The following is a 25,401-nucleotide window of genomic DNA, read 5'->3' as shown; positions in this document are numbered from 1 at the left end:
CAGTAATGTTTTCTACATTATCATATTTTATACCTACTGTACTAGGCTGTCAATTGCCCTGTCATTTAGAGAAAAGTCCTCTAAAATAGATGTTAATTTGATCATATTTTAAAATGGGTATACTTTGGTAATTCACCAATATATCAACCAATGAGCCCATAAACTTTTGTAGGTGTTACTACACTACAAAGGGTGCAGGGAAAGGGAGGGAAAGCATAAGGGCAAGTATGGCAAGAGAATTAAAATGACACAAAAAAGGAGGGTTGCAAAAAGGAAAATATTATCTGGACAAAAAAGGAATCAGACAGATTATCAGGTTGTCTGTGGGAGCTAAGAATGGGCCCTGGGTGAATTTAAAGTTCTCTTCATAACAAAGCACTGAAAACCAGATAATTCTTTGCCTTAATGCCCTGACTTTCTAGATTTCTCCCTTCAAAACAAATTAATTGTGCAGTTCATTCTGAGCTACAGTTCTATTGGAATCATACTGTCAAGATGCTTTATTGTCTGACTGCCGTATATGCTATACTACATAAGTAATCTGGACACCACTGACCTTTATATGAACAGCAATATAACTAATATATCAAGGTTTCTTACTACTTACTTACACATACCACAGTGGACATAGGTTATGGATTAAAACAGAAAGAGCAGCAATAGAAGGTTCTTGCAACAAAAGCTTAATAGAGTCATATCCCTGTATATAAAGCTGTGGGGTTTTCATGGAATAATTTATATATGTCCAGGGTAGAGGTAAAGTGTGGTACCAATACATATTAACTCTAAAAATGCCTTTAACCAAAGGGAAAACCCAAATTGTTATTGACTTTGATTCATGCTTCATGGTTCATGCTTTTAACTTTACTGCAAGTGAGCAATCAATTTTTTTTCCAGAACGTTTTTAGAAATAATGAACTATGACTTACATAATAACACATTTTTTAGTATACGTTTGTATGCCCTGCCTGGGATGTACAAACCTGTTTGGAAGTGCTTTCCAGCTTCTGCGCCAGATTGTCCCATCGTTGAGCAAAATTTTCTAGTCTTGCCTCATGTTTTTGAGACAATGACTTGTTCTTCAGAGCAGCAACTAGGTCCTGATTAAGTGAGTACAGTGTATCCGTTGTTGTCTTTTTTAGTTCTAGCTCTCCCTTCAGAATCTGTTAAAGTACAATTTAAAGTCATAGATATGACACTCTTGGGGGGGTATTCATCAATGTTTCACATTTTTTAACAGCAATGATTGCGAATAATGGTTTCAAAAACACAAATGTTAGATATTTATTAGCTAGCAAGGTTATGTAGTAGCATATAGGAGAAAAGTGTTCATTCAATTCAACATTTCAAAACTTTTTGGAGCTTGAAACTCACTCCTGTCAAATCAATCAATTCCACATAAATAACAGTTATTGAGAAAACTGCCTTCCATATCTGATTGTTTATGTCCATCACAGAAAACATTTTACCTTCAACCTTATACTGTCACACAATCTCTTGCAATAGTTGAATTTACAGCACATATAGTAATTTCTTTATCTACCTGATATTTTTGTAGGGCATCACAGTATTTTTCTGAGTAAATGTATTTCTGACCCCTGCCTGATATCCGACTTTGCTTATTCTGTATCCCTGCTGATTTATCTCCTGGTTTGACCCTTGCCTGCCTGACTCCGTTTTGTACTCTGCCTGCCCCGACCCGGCCTGATCTGACTACAATTCTATTTACGCCTTGTACCATGACCATCTGCCCAAAAGACTCTGTACTACAGTTGTGCCCCTTTGCTTGTTCAGAACCCCTCGCTTTGCACCCCTCTTAATAAGACCTGGCGGCATCCAATTAGCCGAGGGCTGCTCCCGAGATGAAAGGTGAAGCAACAGCCGAGAACAGGGTGCTTAGCATCGGTTCTGAATTTAGGGTGCCAATCGTGACAGTTGGTTCTGGTAGTGCATCCCTACCACAAGATGTGTAAATAACTTGTTATTTGTAGAAAACTGCAGAATGGGGTTATCATTTGTTAACACAGAGCTTATGTAACCAAAACTTCAACCATTCAAACAAAGTCCCAGAGAAAAGAGAAAGGTATTTTCAGTCTATTTTACTTGTAATGAAGCAAAGGCAATGAGCACTATCTCTCAACCATTGCATACAGGAAAAATGGGCTTGGCCAAATTATTTTTCTCTCTGGAAGAAATCATTGTTAAATCCTCAACTATCTAACTCTGTTACATGTAGGAATCATCAGTACCACTTGTAAACTGTTAACAGTAATTAATAAACCAGCCCCTTAATGTTTCCTAGCTAAATTTGGTTCAGATAATAATTTTTTTCTGTTTTAAGTCAACATCTATAATTCATGGGGAACATTGTCTACTTATGGTCTAGTGCAGCAATTCATATCAGCAGTATTCTTTTACAGAGCCAATGCAATCAGAATAATGAATGCTTCCACTGCTCAAATGAGCACTGGAGACACATGGAAATCCATGTTAGAAGCAGGGTACAGCATTAGGAGGTGCAGGCTATCCCTGTTCTTATTGCCAGCAGCCTATGCTTCTTGCCACTTCCTAACTGCTGAATGAAGTTTTTTTGTACTTACACACTATGTTCTGCTATGTAGATGATAATGACTAAAGTGTGGCCAGTGCAAGTTTCCCCCATCCACACCAGTGATCTCATCGACTTAACCCCCATGTAAGACAATTGGCAAGCATACCAAATTCCTGATTTCCAGATGGGCCAAAACATGGGGAAGACAGAATGAAGAGGTACATGCCCAGCATGTTTCACCCTAGACCCATACCTCTTTTTCCTAGAAGTATAGTAGGTATACTTACTGCCAATTTTCTAAGGTTTGAAAGAATTTTATTTTGATCCTTAAAACCTGCAGTATTTATGGTGTTCACTACCTCCTCCTTTTCTGTTAGCCAGACATCAAAAAGACACTAAAATTTAAATAAAATATTATAATTACATATTGGGATAAAAAAGTTCATAGTTATCATTTTAAAATCAATGTATACCAGTAACAAGTTAAATACAATCAATGAAAAAAGATTAATTAGATTCCTTCTAATATATATATATTGGTCAGATTCCTTCCCTCCTCTTTTTGCTTGATATACTGCATTACAGTATACAGATGGCACATTATGTAGTTTCCATTCATCTAGAACAACCACCTCTCTATGCAGGGTGTTTGGAGAACTGGGCAGCATGCCGGCCAATGAAAAGCAAAGTTGAATCAAAGTTGATAAATGTACGGTTAGGCAAAAAAAAAAAAACAACATGAATGAATATATTTGGGGTCTCAAAAACTTCAGTGCAGTTTTGGGCCCTTCCCTTAGGTATGATATTAATGACCTTGAAAGAGTAGAGATACACACCTATGCTAGAATGAATGCTTCAATAAAATTATCAAATATTATCAATATTGGACTTGTTTTGGCGAAGAAGAAACAGGCTACATTTAGCTCGCCTAAGCAAATACACACACACACACAAGTATATATATATATATGATGCAGTGAGTGGTCACTAATTGATTGGAGTATAATATTCGATATGTTCACATTCATTATAGCACTGTGCCACTATAGGAAACCTCTCTTTCACTGCAGAGATTTTTTTATATACTTATCATTACAACATGCAGCACTCATCTATCAATCTGCATTTGAATTTTCATTTTAGCTTCGGTCTTTAATATGACCAAAGAAATGACCTAGTAGAGGCCCAAAAAGTTTGCAAAATTATCCAATTCAGACATAAAACTCCATTCTGTTTTGTGTAATCAGAAGAAATACAAACCTGATCTTCTGCAAAATGTTGCCACTTAAGAAGAATTTCCTGGAGAAAGACCCATCTATCCTCAGTCCAACGGCATATAGCAGCCCATCGGTTGCCCAGATGCTGAAAAAGTGAAGCATATGTTCAGGATGGGTACAGAAATCAAAGTTTGTCAGTTTAAACAAATAAATATTCAATGACAAAGCATCGTGATCACGTATTCAATTTAATCATATGAAAAAATTATATGTATTTCTTACATCAGTCTACATTGATGTACTTCAAGCAAGATATACTGTATTTAATATTAGTAGTGGTATTTATCATTTTCAGAAAATAGGTAAAACACAACATGGATTTTAAGTTCATACACAACCAAGAAAATCATTTTTGTCATAATCAAGTAAGCATAGCTGATGGCTTTAAACTGCATAAATCTTGGTAAATTTTACCTGACATTTTTCAAACAGTTCTGTGTTGAAAGTGTTTCTAATTGCTATATAATGATGGCAGAGGAACACCTGCTTGCTTCTATTTTAAGATTTTTAAGGTAATGTATCAACCAACACAAGCACGGAACGTGAAGGTCACAGATAGTAAACATTTTTAAATGTACATTTTAATAATAACAATAATAATAATATAAATGAGTGTGTGTAATAGTTTCTTAACTTTTAAATTTAAATTATTATGACATTATTATTATTATTATTGAGACATAACAATGTGTAACACATAGCAGTATGTTTTCAGTGTTTGAATGACAGGAGCACTAAGACCTGCAATTGCTAATAAGTGCCGGAAACCAGAAATTTCCACATGCTTTCAAGAATCTTATACAGGAATTAATTTAGCTTTTTATTACAGAATGAAGGTCTGTTCAACTGTTTGATTCATTTATAATACTGCTTTGAAAGTTCTCTCTGAATTGGCATGTCTAAAAAAGAAAACGTTATTGAAATGACAACATTAAAGTATGAAGGTCTTCATTTTCACATTAAAATACAGTAGATACTTTTACAGACTCCATTGCACATATAAAAAGGAACAGAATAAAAGGTAAACTAGCATACAGAAGTAACATAAAGATAAGGTGAACAAAAATTCAAAAGAACACAATGTATGAAGTATTTAAGCACCTTGCCTAAACAGTTTAGAGACTAGATCACAATTGCTACTTTTTCATGCTTTTAACTAGTGATGGGCGAATCGCGCAAATTCGCCGCGAATTCGCCCATCACTAGTTAAAAGCATGAAAAAGTAGCAACCAGCGAATAAATTCGCAAAACGCCCGCGAAAATTTGCAGAAAAAATTCGCCGGCGTCAAATTTTTTTTTCGAAAAAACGGACGCCGACGCCGTTTCGCTAATTTTTCGCCAGCATGTTTTCTTGTATATGCACTTGTATATGTGATTTTTTGTGAATATTTGTGATCTGTGTTATATTAACAGAGAAACTACATTCCTTCTGGTGCCATTAAAACAAACTTATAAAAATATGAAATAAGTAGAGAAATATGCACAATACCTTCCTCTACACAATATTTCAGAGAAAATAAAAATAATTATTTTAGAAAAAAACAACAAGAATAAACTGTACACAGTGAATTCCATTGATTTGTGGCTATGTATAATAAGTGATAGAATTACAATGTATATTAAGAATTTAATCATTTAGTTTCATATCCTGACAATTAGAATGGATCCTCTTGTGGTCCCCTTAACTAGAATGCAAGAAGCGTCCCATTTTACCAGGCTCCATTCAAAATAATGTAAGGTTTTAAAGCCATTTGGCATATTAAAATGGGGAATTTATATGCTAAACAAGTGGGTGTAGAATGAACAAGAAAGACATATAGTACAATGAAGGCGAAAACTAACAAAGAGAGTCATCATATCTTTTGGGGATTACAATATTATTTTTTGTTAGTATTCATTACTAAATGTGTAAATGCATAAGTGTATTTTTTTGTGAAGTGCTTAAATTAAGAATTATCTTTTGTTATATAATATAATTATTATACAGCCTGAGGGAAATATTATAGCTCCCACTGGATTAGCTGGAGGCTGATTCTTAATATCCTAGTTTTGCATTTGATTGTGTAGTGCAAATATCTCTTTTATCCTACTACATGGGTTTCTTTATTTTGGTGTAAGATTTGATATTAGTTCAGTGGAATTTGTAACAATGTTCACAGAATGGATATGCTGACATTGTATTTAGTAATATGAGTTAATGTTCATGTAATGTTTTTGAAACAAATTCTGATTTTGGCACAAATTGCTTTCACAAAGTATGGGTGTGTAGCTGAAATGGAATACTTTGTTTAAGCATGGGAATATGTATTTGAGATAAATAGTTTTTACTACTTTTGGTTTCACATAAATTTGTTTATCTGTGCAACAGAATTGACCCTCATTAAATTTAGACACATTAAATTTAGACATTTTAATCCTACTGTGAGTATAGCTTTCATTTTATGTAAGAATTCTATAAATTGGAGCTTTCTATAGTCAAAATAATTAGACAGAAAAAAGGAAGCTCAAAGTTTCTTGTATGAAAAAAATATTGTCTTTAATAGAATACATGGCGGTTCTGGGGATAACTGCACCTTTCTGCAGACATAATAAAGACTTCTGTTCTAATCACAGAGTGTTGAAAGATAATTAGAGCCTTTTAGCCACCTGTGTTTTGAGCACTGATTCATGTTATTCTTAAAATTGGGTGAATACTGATTTGTTATGGTTGGCTGTATATCAAAAACAGAGGCAAAATAAATTATCACTTTATTGATTTCCCATTTGTATTCAGCATAGTACTGAGAGTGCAGCTCATAAGAATAATATTATTGTAAGAATACAAACACAATTTGAATAATGTGTTATAGATGTCGATATGCCCATGTATTATTGTAAGTATTTGGTTCAGTGGTGCTCATTAGCAATCTCAATATGCTTCTTTAGTCAAACTACTGTATAAAGAAATGAACCCAAGTTTCCTCTGTTGTCCCAAATTCATTCTAAAATAATTACAGTTGATAAGTGTAGTCAGGCCCAGATTTGTGGAAAAGCCACAAAGGCCTGGGCCTAGGGCAGCGGAATTTTAGTGGGATGACATGCTCCCAATCACACCAGCGTTGGTTTGGAAGCACCGTGGATTTGCAGGAGATAAAATAGTTTTTAAAATTTCCTATGTACCAATGCCAAGTACTCTGGACCTGATGCTGAAAATGTATGCATGTGCAAAAAGGAGGGAAGGGCACAATGAACAGCAGCTGGTCTTGTAGTACCTGCTATGTAAATCCAGCCCTGAGTGTAGTTATGTTTATTAATGCTGTCTATTCTATCTGAGCAAGCATTTGGGACTGATTGCAAAAGATACAGTAAATTAGAGGTGGACGAAATCTAATTATTTTTTTCATAAATTGCAAACAACTTTGCAAAGTGCTTCAGAAGCTAAGCACGGGCATTGAGTCTTTTTTCAATTGCTGCATTACATACAATATTGTTACTGATGAACAAACATCCTATGTATATATCAATGGTCAGGGGTATTATTAGTTATAATAGTTAGTAATAGTTATTTTAGAGTTTGTTACAATGTAAAATAACCAATTTAAAGACAGTTCCCTTAACCTCTTATTGTGTTAAACATATAGAACATGAAATGAATGAGCTTGAAAATACATCCAGAAGTTGTTCATGCCATACATGTTTTTATTTGTCCTGTACATTTTTTATTGGTGCACAAATAAAATGGAGGTATCACCACTCTCTCACTCGTTTATGAGTGTTCTCTTCATGTTCTCTTTTTATGTGATCTCCCACTGCTTGATTTTCTCTGTTGCCATGCAAGTCACATCATCTCTGTATCTATTGCTGGTTACTTTCATCTTGCATAAGAAGATTGCTGAGGCAGTGCATCACATCTATTATTATTTAAGTATGAGGTGAATTACTAACAGTATCAGCCTTATTGTAATTTTGTCTGTTGGGGATTTTTAACCTCATCAGATTTGTATAATGCCCAAAGTTCACATTAAAGAGGGTCTACAAACAGAAAGCTAGCAAGAGTAACACAGCATTTGGCGCCTAATCAAGCTATTGATCGGCTATTTGATTTTCAATTTGATCCTTGATAAATCTGCCCCTTAAAATAAGTTCAAATATTCAGAAATGTACAGGTATGGGACCCGTTATCCATAATGATTGGGACCTAAGGTTTTAAGGATAATGGGTCTTTCCTAATTTGGATCTTCAATACCTTAAGTCTACTAGAAAATCATGTAAACATTAAACAACCCTGGTAGGCTGGTTTTGCTTCCAAAAAGAATCAATTATAAATATCTAAGTTTGGATCAAGTACAAGGTACTTTTTTATTACTACAAAGGAAAAGGAAATAATTTTTTAAAAATTGTATTGTTTGGATAAAATGGAGTCTATGGGAGATGGCCTTTACGTAATTCAGAGCTTTCTGGATAAAGGATTTCTAGATAACAGATCCCATACCTGAATTCAATCAGCTTGCGAGGGGACATGATTACACTTTACAAGTACATTAGAAGACATTATAGACAAATAGCAGGGGACCTTTTTAACCATAAAGTGGATCACCGTACCAGAGGCCACCCCTTTAGACTAGAAGAAAAGAACTTTCATTTGAAGCAACGTAGGGGGTTATTCACAGTCAGGACAGTGAGGTTGTGGAATGCACTGCCGGGTGATGTTGTGATGGCTGATTCAGTTAATGCCTTTAAGAATGGCTTGGATGATTTTTTGTACAGACATAATATCAAAGGCTATTGTGATACTAAGCTCTATAGTTAGTATAGGTATGGGTATATAGAATTTATGTGAAAGTAGGGATGGGTGTGTGTGTGGATGCTGGGTTTTCATTTGGAGGGGTTGGACTTGATGGAGCTTGTTTTTTTTCAACCTGATAAACTATGTAACTATGTAACTAACTATATTATGTAACATGCATCATTTTCCCTTTGTAATATTCTATACTCATGTATCGGCACTGTATAGTCAGGTGTACCTTAACGAGCCTAATCTAATCTAATCAATACGGTGTGACAGACAGTCAACTACTGTATGTGAATTATGACTGAAACAAGCAATTTTTTGGTATTATTTCTTAGGCACTTAATGATTTTATTTACAACCTAAGGATTTGTTTAGCTTTCCACAGTTCATAAAATGTTAAACACATTTGACCATAACAGTTTATTTATTGGTCTGTACTTGGAACCCAGTAAGTACACTATTAACCTTTCCTTCTCGTATTTCTCCAACTTCTACCCTCTAGTAGGGTAGAATCTGCCTTGATACTGTAGTTCTCTTGTAGTAGTGGTAGTATCTGCTTTCCCCTAGTTCACCCTTTATCCTCGCACAGAAAACTTTGATTTGTATGTACAATTCTCCACTTCATTTCACCATCAGTTGTATTTATATTAAATGCAGCATCACTAATCCCTTCATTAATAGCTTGGAACCAACGGCACATATACTGGTTAGTCCTTTGCACTAGTATAACTTATTCAGCTAGTCATTTCTCCCTATGCCAGTACAACTGTGCCTACTACACTATTTCACCTTTATCTTAGCACAGTTATTCAACACAATATCTGGAAATAGAGCAGAAGTGCCAAAGCATGTTTTGCTCTCCATTTTTTAGGACGCATCTATGCTATTGCCATCTTGCCTTCTAAAGGTAAGAGTTTAGTAACCCTACAGTTATCTGTACTGAATAGGACGTTATGAAAAATGTTGCATATTTGAAAAGGTTCTTGTGCCTATGAATTCTCCTAATATGCTGTGCTGTGTCTGTTTAGCCTGCTCTGATAAACTATGTGCAAGGTGTAGGGAACACAAATTCTGAAATTAACATATGCCTTAAAGAGATGTTTCTTCCAGAGTTCCCTTAGTGTGTTGTGCATGCCACACACATCTGATTTGCTTCTAGTAAATCAATTACTAAAGCAATTAATAACTCGGGATGCATAGGTACTGAGCCTTGGCTCATCCCATCAGTAGTGAGGAATACCAGATTAATTCTGCTATTACAGACAGTAGTAACATATTGCTGTTTGTTACATCACATGAATAAAGTCTTACCTGTAGCTGATCTTCTAAATTAGCTGTAGCCTTTTCTCCACTTATTTCATCTACTACAACTACCATGTGTGTGAGAGAATTCACTCGTATTTGCTCTTGCTCCAAATCATCCTGCAATACCTTTATAGGAATAAAGGATTATTTAGTTCATTTATGTTGTATTTCCTTTACAATTAAGTCATATCTATTTTACAGTTTTTTTGAAATAGAAAAGTTACATTTAAGTTACTATTCTTATGTCTTATTTACTCAGAATTTAGGATTTACAATGTGACATTGATTCTCTACTGCATGCATGGGTCTGTTTAGTACCAGAACACTGAAAAAAACACTGTAAAACATGAAATATTTTGAAATGAAAGTAATACAGTGAGTGGAATCTCTGCTTTAATATAGTAATATCTGGAATGAATTGAGATGCACACAGCAAGATTAAATGTAAATACAAAAGGCATTTCACCGTGCAGGCTTAATAGTTACAGTGATAGATATATCAAGGCACAGTGCATTATGATAGCTAGTTGGTTGGAGATTTGAACTGAAATGCAGCGACATCTTCAAGAGGATAAATACTATAAATAGTATGTGGCCAGCAGCATTTTAAACTAAAGTATGTAGCAAGGTTATTAATTTTAGAAAGACAGAGTTGTTGATGATATACTGCAGATTATAAAAACCTGAGAACTCTATTTCTTTGAAGTACAGCATGAACTGGGACAATGTGAATATAAGGCAAACTTTTATTAAGTTGTAAAACCAGTCAGTGTAAAAATGCATGTGATAGAATAATATATAATGGAGTACATTAGAAGTTTCAACGTTTTTCAGCCAAGCCCCCTTCGATGTTCAACATTTAGTAAAGTCTCCTAGCCAACAACAATTGTATCATAACAAAAAAGAAGCATAGCACCGTTATGGGCCAGCAGCATGCACAGTTCCAAAAACAGCAAACTGACAAATTGCTGATTGAAAAGTTGCAGACTTTGATGTATGCAGTAGCATTAGGATTTGCTATATACTGTATATAGAGGATGGTGGTTAGGATATGGGTGCTCCCTGACTGCCCCCTAGCTTGCACATCATTTAGACACACAATCAATGTAGAACCTGGACAATGGGCAGGAGAGCCATGCTCCTGCTGCCTGCCAGTAGCACACATGAAGACAAACTGAACACTTTCAGATTTAGGACAATATTTAACAATCCACCCTATGTTTCAGGATTTTCTCTTTCCCTTTATTTACCACTCTTCCTTGCCTCTTTTTTATTCCAGCCTTCTCACCTTATTTCTTCCCACTTTGTCTTCTTCTGTCTTAAGAACATGTAGTAAAATTATGAGTTTTGCAAACTCAGAATATTGAGAGTTAGCAATGCAAAAAAAAACCCTCAATTTAGAAAACAAAAACCAAGCAACTAAAATATGACAAACTTCTATAGATGGCATGGAAGGTGTATTTTAAACATTTAAGCTACTTTATTTTTGGATTTTTTTCATTCACATTTTTTAAAATGAATGGAACAATGTGATATTTGTAAAAACACTGGTAATCCAGAATAAAATAGCTAAAATGTTTTCTGATTTAGTAATGAAAAATCTTAAATTAAATTAAACCTTTTCTAAATCAGTCTCATACTGTCCCATTACTATTTTCATCCAATTTACCTTTGCTTGTTATTCTTCTTTCCATATCCTTTGCCATATATTTTATTCATGTGCTCACTACATGAATTAAGGGAAAACTACTTGATTGAAGCAAAACTATTTTGTCATGTGTAGTAAACAAAAGTCACTGTTTTCAAATGGATATTTTCTTTGTCTAATAGTGAACTGTATTTTATACAAAATGTACCTTAAAGGGGCAGTATATCCCCATGTTCAACATAAGTGCAATGAACGGCGCTTGTGCAGGGCATACAAAAAATATTTGGTGCTACACCATGTACCCTGTTCAAACTATGTGTATTCTACAATGTCTAGCAGGGGAAAGGAAATACAGTTGTGGTATTTATTCTACAGGATGGCAGGTTTACTGAGAAATGGATTTATCTGTAATTAAGCACATTACTCCTAAAATCAACTACAACATATTTACATTTATTTTGCTAACAGAATAGATGTATCTTGGATTAAATGTCACCAGTTATAAGACACGGGTTAATTATTCTAGTAAAACAAATAATCAAGCATCACTGAATAAATAATCTATCTATACCAATAGTATGCTTTTGGTAACTACCTTTTATAGCAATTTTTGTCTATATGCCTTTTTGGATGAAATATGTAACATATTTGCACTTTGGTCAGGAGGGATTTTAACCTAGCAGGGGAAAAGATCCATAGTTTGATGTTACCACCACCATGTTTTACTGTAGGTGTGGGTCAACTATGTAAAATGGATGATTGTACTAATGGCATCTGTTATTCAAAAAGGAAGCTTTCAAAGATTGTGTGGGGCTTGCCAGAGAGGCTGAAACTGACATGCTTGTGATTAGGTTTGCAACCTGGACGGTATTTTACTGGCCTAACTAGTAAAACACCAGCCAAGGCCAGGGATGGTATTACAATTGATTCCTTTACCTTTTCTCTTCCCGATATCTTCTTAATATGCCCTTCACTGATCAATCACACAATAGCTCCAGTCTTTTCATCTTTTTCACGTACTCCCTTTTTGTCACTATACACCCCCTGCCAGTTGGTAATAACATTTAGAAAAGGGGAACTCTATTTGTGATGTAGAAAAGGTTTTGTGGTCAGATAAAACCAATGTAGACCTCCTTTGACCAAAATGCCATGTACTGTATACCTAGTTCTATCCTACCTACAGTGAAATATGGTATGAGAAGCATCATGCTGTGGGACTGTTTTCTTCATCAGAATAACTTGCTAAAAGGAAGATTTGGCAATGTATTTTACCCTGCTTTCTATGCACTAATTAACTAATTCATGAATAGCAAAACCCCCTATGGGCTAAATGAAGATTTCACTTTCACCTCATTTCTGTAACATGCAGTACCAATATTTCCACATCCCCTCCACAAGAATTGTTGGTATGGATGGTTATCTTTTCCTTCTTTGAATAAACTATAAACAAAACAAAGCATCATCCTTCACTTCTTCCAACAACGGCTGGCACCTGAATGACATGCGAATGACGCATTTTCTGATCTGGACGCACAGGCGGAAGTGACATAGGCACGAATGGAAGCACTGCGCAGGACCCAAAAATGGCACTGGCCTATTTAACTCTGAAGGAAATGGGCGCACAACACTTATGCCCTGATGAAGCTGTTGTTACGGCGAAACACACAGGGCAGCATCGGTGGACGAGGCGAGACCAGATCCCACTGTTCCCATTGTAGACAGGCTGACATGGGAACAGTGGAAGGAAGCGGGCTGTGAAAACTTTTATTATTATTTATATTCTTGGTATTCTTGCATTTTCAGGGTAAGGACTTGTTTCTATACTATGCTTAACACCCACCAAAGCTCAATTATTACATTGCTATTAATCAGAACAAATGAATAATGAAATTGTTAATCTGAACAAAACGTAAATAATATTTTTACAATTTTGGATCTTTCTAAGTGACAGGTTTCCTTATAATGGATCCCATAATTATATATTGTCTATGAAACCTTTTCCCAAGATAGCAGTAGAGAAGAGTTTGGTAAGCAAAAGGGTGTTCAACACATCATTTAGCACACACTTTTATTACAATTCTACCCTGAGATAATTAAGACACTGTTGTAGTGATGGGTGAATTGTATTAAAGACAATGGGCGTCAAAATAAATTTGACGTGAGCGACAATTGTTATACACACGACTATTTGGTCCAAATGCAATAAAGTCAATGGGCGTCCAAATAATTTTGATGCGCAACATTCTTTGATGCGTGCACCAATTTTTTTGTTTTGTGAATTGATTTGCTTTCGGTGAAATGCGGAAATTCGCCAGAAATTTGTGTCTGCCAAATTTATTCGAACATTACTACACTGTTGCCATAGCAAATATATTTTGATGAGCTTTGTGTAGGTCTTAATTTTGTACCAAGCATCTACGACACCAGATTGTCGGAATATTCATTGTAGAAAGGTTACCATAGATCTTTGTTTAGATCCCAGAAAGCAAACTCTATCTTTAAATGAATTATAATCAGAGTACCTATCTATGTATCTATGTATCATTTATCTATCATCTCTAGCCGCACACACACTCTGTTAAAATACAAAGTGAAGTAATTTTTTTATTCCAAAGGCCTCATAGCATATACCTACTTACAATTTTGTTTTTTGACAGATTTAGACTTCAGGTATAGCAATTAGGGAGTCCCACATAAGCCTGAAATGGAAAGTCTTTTGTGAGTTGTCAAGTGGATGACCGTGAAGATAAATTATCTTACTTTTGAATTCGAAGAGGCTAGTTTTATGTATGTAGGAATATCAATGCATAAAATCTCTAACATTGTTTTAATTCTCTATGGAAGCTAGTACTTGCCAATTGGCAAGCTTTCAGAAACTTTCATTGTTCATTAAAGGAATTGTTCAGTGTAAAATTAAAAACTGGGTAAATAGATGTGCAAAATATAAAATGTATATATTTAAAACATTTAATGTATAAAGGCTGACTAACATAATAGCCAGAACACAACTTCCTGCTTTGCAGCTCTCTTGGTTTCCACTGATTGGTTACCAGGCAGTAACCAATCAGTGACTTGAGGGGGGGGCACATGTACCATAACTGTTTACATTTGAATCTGAGCTGCGTGCTAAGGAACAATTGCAAACTCACATTTTTGGCTAACTAACTATATCATTTATAAAAAATATATTTATTTTGCACAGCCTATCTATTTAGTCAGTTTTTATTTTAACACTGAGCTTTTCCTTTAAAGGATTATATAGATAGTGTTGTTGAGCTTCTATTTGCTTCCAAATTACTAACTTCTAAGCATTAGAGTACAGATTACCTATTTTTTCTGTCAAAAACAACTCACAAGTACAACAAAGATGATGGCTCCCTGTGCTTCATATAGGAGTAGCGTTAAATGTATTTTCTTTCAAATGTGATTTTTTAATATTAAAATTAACTTGTGAGAATAGTTTAGTAAACTATTCACAAATATTAAATACTGAGCTCTGTAAAATGATTTCCTTAAAGTTGTACTAGATACAAAATTCTTTCAATAATATCAAATTTGACAGTATCACGACACTAACCACTCTGACACATATAACCATATAGTCACCATAGGCTAGAAGACTTTTCACTTTACAGCAGATAATGGGATAAATGGTTTAAGAGCATCTTGCTCATAGGAGCTGACTACTAATAACTACCAAAAAGTTCGAGTTAATTACACTTTCATTATACTTTGCAAAATAATATATAAATATAACTAAGAATTCATTAATACATTTTGTTGTAAATACTACGACCGATCCAAAAATGATGGAATGTATTAATGAATCTCTTTTTTCAATTTTTTCTTAATCTTAGCATACAACCTTGTGTCTGTCTTCCCACTTTGTACAAAAGCTACATGTTTTAGGACTTATGATTTATTAAAGGCTTTGGACCTATAATCTGGAAATCTTTTATCATGTACCTATAATCTGGAAACAGCACTGCCATTTTTGATCATAGTTTACAAATGTATTCTTCCTTTTAAATAGATTTTTCTTTGATTCCGTAAGGATTAAAGTTTATATTTTAGTGTACGTTGTACTGTACTAAGTGGTTGACCATCAGTTTATGTTAATGGCAAAACCTGTATTGGTTCTTTTTAATATTTTAATGTTGTTAAATAGCCTTAAAGCATGGTGCTTCTTATTATAGAAACATACCGTATGAAACCCAGGTCCTGGATAATAGATACCATACTATTGGCGTCTCAAACATACTGTATGTTGTTACTCCTTAACTGTGCAGTTCCATCCCTGAATTCCTCAATAAGTAATACTCTTATCAGCATCTTCCAAAATAAACTAAGATCGTATCTTTTACTAGGCCAGTATCTGACCAGTATAGCAGAGCTACTGTATATAACTTATTCAGTTATTAAGTTAGTAAGTTATTTTTTTAGTTGTAATATTGGTTTGTAGGCAACAATTTCAGGTCATTTTGCCTGTTCATGTGCTTTCTGCAAAAGCCAGTACTTCACAATGGAACTGCTTTCCGGCAGGCTATTGTTTCTCCAACTCAATGTAACTGAAGGTGTTGCAGTGGGACATGGATTTTTACTATTGAGTGCTTCACTTATATCTACCAGTCAGCTGTTATCTGGCTACCTTCCTATTGTTATGCTGATGGACTGCTGGGGGAGGAAGGATGACTGAAGTTTAACAGAGCAGTAACATGCCTGGGGGCACCTAGAAAACTAACAATATGTCTATCCCCATGTCAGATTTCAAAATTATATATAAAAAAATATCTGATATTTCTTTTGAAAAACAGATTTCAGTGCAGAAGTCTGCTGGGGCAGCACTATTAACTGATGCATTTTGAAAAAAAAAAACATGTTTTCCCATGACAGTATCCCTTTAAGTATTTATTTATATATTTATTTCTACAAACTTGTATTTGAGTAGTTTTGTTACTATGTTTATTTTCTGGTTGAGGTCTTTAAAAATATAGAATTTAAGCAAACTAAATGACAAGATGTAAAGAATTGAATTATGTTTTTATGGTATTATATGATGACATATTTATGATGTCTTTATTGATCTATTTTAACGTGTAGCACATCATTATAACTGTTAAAAACTCCAGTTTGCAAGTTCTATAAAACTGGTTTAAACTATTACTTCGTTAAACTGACAAGCTGCTTTATGACAAAGGCAACAAATTACAAACAATTATGCTGCACACTTGTCCATATACTTTTGATGATAAACCTCTTGCTTTATTGCTGTATGATTTATTTATGGATACATGCATTCAAAGATCTGCTGGATTAGGCAGACCAAGGAGCATAAAGACAGAACAGCTGACAGTTCTTTCCTGCTGCTAATGCCCAGTTGCCTGATTAAATTTAAATGCACAGATGTGCTATAAAAGGCCATGGAAACACAGAAAAAAGTAACTGCAGCATGTTTGTATTTATCAACTACAGGCCCCTATGAGTGCTAACAGCTAGGGAGAACTTAGTGTAATTATACATATACTTATTAAAATAGAATAGAAATCAGACCACTTAGCAATTGCTTTAAGGTTATAACCTCTTGGTAGCTTCTGTATCAAACAGCAAATGAAAAACTTGTTAGCACCTACTATGTTTAAGCATTTCTGAGGCTTCACTGATTTTTAGAAGAAAGAGTAGACACTAACAGCATAGTTCCTCCACTTCATGGTATCCTTGCAAACTATTCATGATTGATTAAAAATGCTTCTGAAAAAGCCTCTATTTGTATAGAACAGAATGCTTGCACAGGGCCTGCTTCCCATAAAAGGGGCCATCATTGAAGTATGTATCACAGATCTGTATAGTTTAAGCTATAGTTATAGTTCTAGCTAATTCCAGGTGTAAAGAATTAAGTTTACCCTGGTGGTCCAGTGGCTCTCCCTGGGGATCTAGTGGGTGGTAGGGTCCCCTGCCTCGGCTCAGGCAGGGATGCTGCGGCATGGGTCCTTTCCTCTCCAGTGTCGGCTTCCTCTATGGTGCGCACTTCCATTTCTTAAAGGCACTTGTATAAGATACAAAGTACCAATAATGATAAAATTGTAGCCCCCAGAAAAAGGCATAAAAGGCTGTTGGAGCATCCATTTACTGTTCTGGGGAGGTAATAAGCTATTGAAAATTCTCCTGCAATCAGTACCTTCCCCTGGGTTTTTTGTCCTTTATTCTTGCACATGTGAACCAAGTTGGAGATGGAGAGTCAGTGTACTGGTTTATTGACACTTGTGTTTCCCACGTATCAGTGCTGGGTACTTGACATGGATACCCCTTCACTCCTTCCTTTATTCTATTCTACCCTTTAACCATTTTTTCTCTTGCTTCTCTTACTTCACCATTGTAATTTTTTCCTTTTATTTCACCCCTATCACTCTAAGGGGCAGATTTATCAAGGGTTGAATTGAAAATTTGAATTCAAAATTGGAATTTTTGATTTTTTTTTTACGGTCAAAACTTTCAGATTTGATTCAAATTCAATTCAATTTAGTTTTCGAGATTTATCATACTCTGGCCCTTTAAAAACTCATTTTAAAATATTTGCCACCTAAACTGGGTTTGAGTTTTCAGGTCAATTTAATTAATCTGAAAAAAAATATTTTATTAATATATTTCGATTGGTCGAATTTCGAATTTATGGGAGTTAAGGGGAGTTTTTAAAGACTCACATAAATTCGAAATTCGACCTTTGATAAATGTGCCTCCCCATGTAAGTAAGCACAAGATGCTATTTCCAATTCAATACTGTTATATTTACTGTTATAATTTTGCTCACCAGTGACAATGATAATGTTTATTTCATCTTTGAAAAGAGAATAAAGAAACATTTAAAATAATAATATTAACATATAAAAGATTTCTTGTATGTTTTAAGCATATAAATATAGAAGCATAAAATTGCATGTCAGAATAAAACCTGTTATTTTGATTTTAATGTATTGAAATTGCCTTTTATCTGTCCAATGGTTTTCTTAAATCCTTTGTAAGTCTGCAACCATATGCCCTAAATGGCTATTACATGCAGGGTATGTATCATTCTTAGGGATGTAGCGAACCGCCGAGTATGTGTTCGCCGTTCGCGAACACCGGCAAAAAATGCGAACAGTTCGCGAACAGTTCGCGAACTTCGAACATCCGAAAATCGTTCGATTCGAACGATCGAAGGATTTTTAATCGTTCGATCGAACGATTTTCGTTCGAACCGAACGAAAATCGTTCGATTTTAGAGACCGAATGGTCGAATGGTCGAACGATTTTGACGCGAACGTCGCGCGACGTTCGCGAACTTGCGGCGGACGCGAACAGCCGATGTTCGCGCGAACAAGTTCGCCGCAGAACAGTTCGCTACATCCCTAATCATTCTTTCTTTAAATGGCTTCCATCTTCTAATGTTTCTCCTCCAACTTTGGATTGTGCTGTAGCCATTTTTCTCTACTATAACATGTTTCCTACCCGCTACACTGTTAATTCCTTTTGTATAATAAAATGTTTCTGTTGTGTTACCTATCGCCCTATTCACTTCTCACAGAGAAGGGGAAGGGGTGATATAATGGTTCATATACATATAATTTTTCTTTCCATGGAAACAAAACAGCCCTATGTTGCAGGAAGATAAGCTCTGAAAAAATGTCACCCTTGCACAGAGAAAGTTTCTCATATTTAGACTCAAAAGCAAATGGAATGGAAAATACAGATAATGATACTTTTTCATTTCTGCTGCTTCCAGCAATAGATTATTTGAGGGTATTTTTTTTAACAGCAACGCTGCGTCTTGGTAATTTAGTGTATAGGCTTGTGTTAAACACAATCTTTGCCATTGAATGAAGAATAACACTGGAAATAAAGTCTTCCATCGGTATTCACACAACATTTTGAAATAGAATAAACAAATTAAAAAAATAAAAACAGATGGAAAATAACTGCAAAGAGAGAGTATACAGATCAAGCACTGTAAATGTTTATTTTACTTCCATGTACATCCCCTAGACTTTACACAAGTTATTTAGTACCTGAAGATATGAAGTTCCCCAGATTGATAATTAGTCATTCTCATGTAGGCATCACTCAACAGATTTGTTATGGTCAGATGTACTCTCTGTCTTTTCTGATTTCATACATGCTTGGAAAATTCATAAACTGTTTACTCTTTCTCTCCCTCTTCCCTATCAAAGCTGTTTCATTTTAATATCACCTAAACCACTACTCTTGTCTTTGATTTCTTACACTATCATATATGTGCGTACAGCTAAGGCCAGAAATTCTACAAATCAGGCTCTGATTGCCATTAATTGATAAGGTACATGGTGATAAAAATTAGTCTGCATTTTTTTCCAGTGCAACAGACTTAAGTTTTTTTTCTGGCTAAACAGCCCAAATACTGTAGCAGAATTCTAGCATGGATTCGCCGAGAAACCCTCCACAAATTTCATCTCAAAACTGTACCGAGCAAAAAATTCACCCCTCCCTACCTATTCTTAAGTTTTCTAAAAATATTTTTTTAGCATTAACCCCCCCCCCTTCCCCATCAAATCCTTGCTGCTTAATCCATTCATGAATTTATGGTAGCTTTAATCATTGCTTGACATGACAAATTGAAACAAATCAGTTTTCTGTGTTAGTACAAATGAGATCAAAAGTTGTAACTGTTGCTATCACTATAAAAATACAAATTATAGAAGCTGTAATAAATCCGACCCTGAGTCTTGAGCTAATAATCAAGGGACATACTGTACTTGCCACACACTGACATAACATAAATGCAGTTTTGAGAAACCTAATCCTTTCAGCATGTAACAATACCTTACACAGTTTTGCATCTCAGAATACACCAGTTAAGCAGCTTAATAGCAGTAATGTACAACCATTATAAGAATGAACACCATTATTATTGCTTAATGTAGATTAATTGAATGTTGGTGGATCAGCATTGCAACAATACATTATTTTAGTCACTGTAATAGTATCTTAATTAAAAAAAAATGTAAATATATAAAATGAACATGAATGCTTTTTAGAAAACCTCTTCTTAGTCTTCATATCATGAAGTGGTGATATTAAAATCAGTGAATGAACAGAACTTTCAGCATTCACACATTATATTACGTACATACAAAGATGCATAATAATCATGAAATAACTCACCTTATGTTCTTCTATTTGTCGTTTTATGTCTTCTAGGTCAGGTCCCAGTTCAGCATCCATTTTCTTTGTTCGTTCTTCTGTTAGTGAGAGCCAGTCACTTAATTGTTGTAACTGATGATTTTGGAGGTCCATTAATCTTCGATGCAAACTTAAACAAATGAATAAATATATTATTTTTATGTTATTTTCTATACATGAAATCTGTAGTAAATATACTACAAAAATTGTTGCCCATGGTTGCTTCATCATATGGCTTGTGACTCCTATCACTAATTGTACATAAAAGTACTAACCATAGATTAACATATATAATTCACATGTGAAATCAACACACAAAAAGGGCTCAAATTAAATTGGTTCTATTACCTTTTGGTTTAAAGTAAGAAACCTCTGCTCTTGGGAAACCCCGTTAATCTCTTTATATCAAGACAGTGCACCTAAATTTGACTATGACTCCTTAAACAAATCAATTATAGGCTTTTGGTTATTGTATATAAAAAGTGTATAATATTGCAGAATCTGTGTGAATCTTGCAAAACAAAAATGAAAGCATTCAGTCTCTGGAAGAGACCATTTAGTGGAAGTTAGCTTGATATTAGTGATGCACGAATTTTTTTGGCAGGCGGGAATTTGTGGCGAATTCCCGCGATTCACCGCCGGTGAATACATTTGAGAAACCTCCACAAAAATTTGCCAGCGTCAAAAAAAAAAGGACGCCGCTGTCAAAAACGAGACACCGGTGCCGTTTTGTGAATTTTTCACCGAAGCGAAAAGCCCCAAATTCGCCCATCACTACTTGATATAAGTACAGCTAAAGTTTTAGTGATGAAAACACAGACATTATTTATTGGGGCTGTTTGGGCCTCTTTGTACTTGCCAGGGCCTATTTTTGGAATCTCAGCTTCCAATGTGGTAAAATCTGAATATTGATTTTCTTCATAACCATAGCTTATTGCAACATGTCTCATTTGTTTAGGAATTAAGACTGGCAAAGCATGGACAATTGTTTTGTTTGCCTAAAATATATGGTAGTTAAAGTGCAATATTCCATAAATCATTGACTTAACAAGGCAACATAAACATATATTTTACTTGTACTGCAATAGACATTTGCACAATAACTTGTCTAAAATCTCATAAAGTAAAAAATATCCTACATTATCTTATTCTATATGATCATTTGTAATAACAGTTTTCTTAATTTTTTTTGCATCTTTGCAATTTTAAGCAGACTTTATGCTTTTATATTCAGCTATGATGTCAGCACATTATAATGAAGATTAAAACAACTCTCGGATTTCTTTTAAAGTAATTAGTATGCTGAAGCAATTTGATTGATGTCCTTGTGCAACTGCGCTGTTGGTGTCATACATTTACCGAGTCCCATATCTGAATATATGTAGTAATATATCACAGCATATACAATATTTGCTTTACTCCTAAGGAGTGTTACAAACAGTTTGCTCATTGCTCACTTTTAAAAAAAGGATTCCCATGCAAAATTACTTTGCCCTGAGCTATAATACAGAGTGGACTAAAGTTAAACTGCCACATCCTGCTCAATCAACCATGATACTTTCTGACATGCCTTGCTCATCTGGGATCAGTACCCTTCACACTGGTAACAGAGTATGTATAAGCCTGCCAATTTCTCATGCAGCTGACAGATTGATATAAACAAAGCCCAAGGTGCAACCAGTCTAGCAAGGACATCCTTTTTGACTTGTTACATCTGCTCTGTCTTTTTTTATGATTTTCTTAATTTTTCTGCTTACTAAAAGCTTGATATTTTCCAATAGATACCAAAGCTAATATGAAATATGTCACAAAAAAGGAATACTCTGAGGTGGTTGATGTTGCGAATAAGAGAAAAAATTCTCACCTTTTCTTTGTTTGGTCGCTAAATCACATACTCACATATATTAAGCTTTAAAAAGCCCTGGTTAAAATTTGCCCAGTGTTGCTAAAGTACATACTTTTCTAGTTTACAACCTGCAGAATATGTTGTCTGATTCGAAATAATTAATAGTGATAATAAAATAAGTAGTCATACGTAATAAAGCTTTGAAAGGTCAGACACAGTTCTGGAAAAAATTTAAAGGGTTCTAGCAGCGTAGTTGAAAAGATAACAGGAGTGCAGGAGGGGGTGTTCCCATTTGTTAGCAAATAGTTGAACTAATCCTGGGTGGAATTCATGAAGACATGCATGTATTATAATGCTTGAGAGAGAAGATGGCAGATCTTGACAGTATTGTAGATAAAAATGTGTCAGGCTTTGGCAGTGTTATTAATAATATTGCTCCCTTAAGGTTATGGACTGTGCCATATTTTTCCAACTCTATAAAATGGATTACTGTTTATAGATATATAAAACATATATTATAAATATATAGCCACATACTGATAGTTTGACTAGTCTGTGCCTATTTTCAGGGATTCAAGGCAATGTGGGCAAAAAAATCCTTTACAACAATAATTTTGTCCCATTTCAGGTAATTGGAAAGTAGCATGGCTTTTCTAAGGTAGTATTATTTGAAGGCTTTGGTAAAATAATTATGTATAGTATGTAAAGGCACAAGTGTGGGGGGAAGGTTTCTTCTCTTTTTGTTGAATAATTTACAGTTCATCATATTTATATATTATTTTTTAACACTGATGTTTGTGGAGGTTGGTTGCTTCCAAAATTTTCCATTTCAGTTATTAAACTGGCAATGATTTAATTTGATGATTTAATATATTATGAAACCACTGGCACAATCAATCAACTGATGTGCTTCAAGTTAAATTGAGAATTAAGTAATTGGAATGTTTAAATGGGAAAGGGTCCCTCTGACCCAATTTTAGCCACATCCCCACACAAACCTCAAAAGAACAAGTTGACCATACCTGTACACCAAACTGTAGAGCTATGCAGTTGGTTGGCAGCCAATATGTTTGACAATGTCACTTCAGTTCTCAAATGACATGAAATCAATTGGTGGCCAGAAGCATTGGAAGTTGACCTGTATGCTTGGACCAGTAAACATGGCTTAATCATTAAAAGCAAAAATAAAAAAATTGCAAATAAAAGAAAATAAATAATCTTGGTGTGGGTCAATGTCTTTGCTTTTTGGTTTATTCTTTGGTAAGTTAAGTAAATATGAGTGTCCACTAGAACTGAAGTTTACATTTCAGTTGCACATAAGTTACACAGAGAATGACAAAAACAATTGAGAGAAGCAGCAAATGGGGTTAAATCAGTTTTTTTTCTCCCATAAAAATGCTATGCAAAGATCAATATGTTTAACAAGCAAATGTAACAGAATTGTTGTTTTGGTAGCCTGCCCAGAGGGGCAAATCATGTCTCCCAGGTTCCAGTTTCAGCACGAGAAACAAATAATAATTGTGACAAAGCAAAAAGATTGGCATTTTAGTTTACAATGTTGTAGTTCCAATCCTGTATCTTTTATAAAGTGTTTTAGTCATTATTTTAAGGCTATAGCTAGTGATGAGAGAATCTGTCCCTTTTTGCTTTTGCGAAACTCCAAAAAAAATTCACGAAATGGCAAAAAATTATTTTGACATGTGACAATGTTGACGCACAAATAATTTTTTGTTGCACTGAATTTTTCCACGACAAATTTTCACTGCAGTTTCGAGAAAACATTTGCAGTTGGCAAATTGTGTAAATTAGCCACAAATCCATGCCTGGCAAATAAATTCGCCCATCACTAGCTATAGCATTTGAAATATTTTGCATATGTGGCCCAAATCTAACTTTGAGAAACGTTGGTATCCCGAAAATTAAGGGATTAGCGTTAATTCCAAAAATGTTTGTACAGGTGTAAAGTAAAAATCTAAGAACAGAACAAGTCTAAATTCTGTTTTACCTTGTCAGAATGCTTTCCACTGGCAGTAATTAGTGAAGAGATTAAGTTAAAGGGAATAGATATTGCTTTCTGTTTCTTTCTTTTTTAATTAGCACCATATGTTTTATTTTCTCATTGTTTTATATATTTAATTGGGAGATAAATTTGTAGAAAGGTTTGACAGAAGCCAAGCTCGAACTGACACATACTGTATTTATGAAATTGTAAACTAGAAATTGCTGGGGTATAATATATATTTATTTAATAACCATGTATCAAATTACCAAAACTAACAATAGGTAAAGTGTGGGGGTTCATGGTTCAAACTGGGATTTAATGTTCATCTAATTCACAGTTCATGTGTAATCCAATGTCCTTAGGTATCCAAAAAGTCTCATTGAAAAGTCAAACATGAAAAACTTGGCACTGCCAATAAACCTGTCTGCGTCTGTGTGCACCTGCATCTTACCAATTTCTTACAACGATTTTGGCTAAATTTAGGATTCCTTTGTGCCACCCTGATTTAAATATCCTAGTATAAGTGAAGTGAATAACACCTGGATGGGCAAAGTTCATTAGTATGGCTGTAAGTAGGTGTGATTTCTCATTCAGATATTGACCATTGAAAAATGAAACCAACAAATCACTAAAGGCTAGTGATGGGTGAATTTATTCGCCAAGCGCGAATTCGCGGCGAATTTGGGCGATTTGCTGCCAGCGAATAAATTCGCGAAATGCCCGTGAAAATTTGCGGCAAAAATTCGCCAGCGTCCAAAAAATTTTTTCCAAAAAAACGGACGTCAGCGTCAAAAACGGGTGCCGTCGTCGAA

The 25,401-nt window shown here is 34.7% G+C and overlaps 1 protein-coding gene across 1 annotated transcript in view; it reads right to left on the bottom strand.

The window, feature by feature from the left end:
* dmd.1.S (dystrophin, gene 1 S homeolog) overlaps positions 1-25,401 on the bottom strand; it is a 935,293-nt gene that overhangs the window by 765,621 nt on the left and 144,271 nt on the right. Inside the window, exons 11-15 of the mRNA XM_041584187.1 lie at positions 20,724-20,871; positions 9,911-10,030; positions 3,812-3,913; positions 2,839-2,946; positions 984-1,163 (exon numbers count right to left, since the gene is read on the bottom strand). Coding sequence (XP_041440121.1) covers positions 984-1,163; positions 2,839-2,946; positions 3,812-3,913; positions 9,911-10,030; positions 20,724-20,871 — 658 coding nt within the window. The remainder of the gene's footprint in view (positions 1-983; positions 1,164-2,838; positions 2,947-3,811; positions 3,914-9,910; positions 10,031-20,723; positions 20,872-25,401) is intronic.

This window comes from Xenopus laevis, chromosome 2S, assembly GCF_017654675.1.
Source record: "Xenopus laevis strain J_2021 chromosome 2S, Xenopus_laevis_v10.1, whole genome shotgun sequence".
NCBI lineage: Eukaryota > Metazoa > Chordata > Amphibia > Anura > Pipidae > Xenopus > Xenopus laevis.
This window is presented reverse-complemented; position numbering and strand designations above follow the sequence as displayed.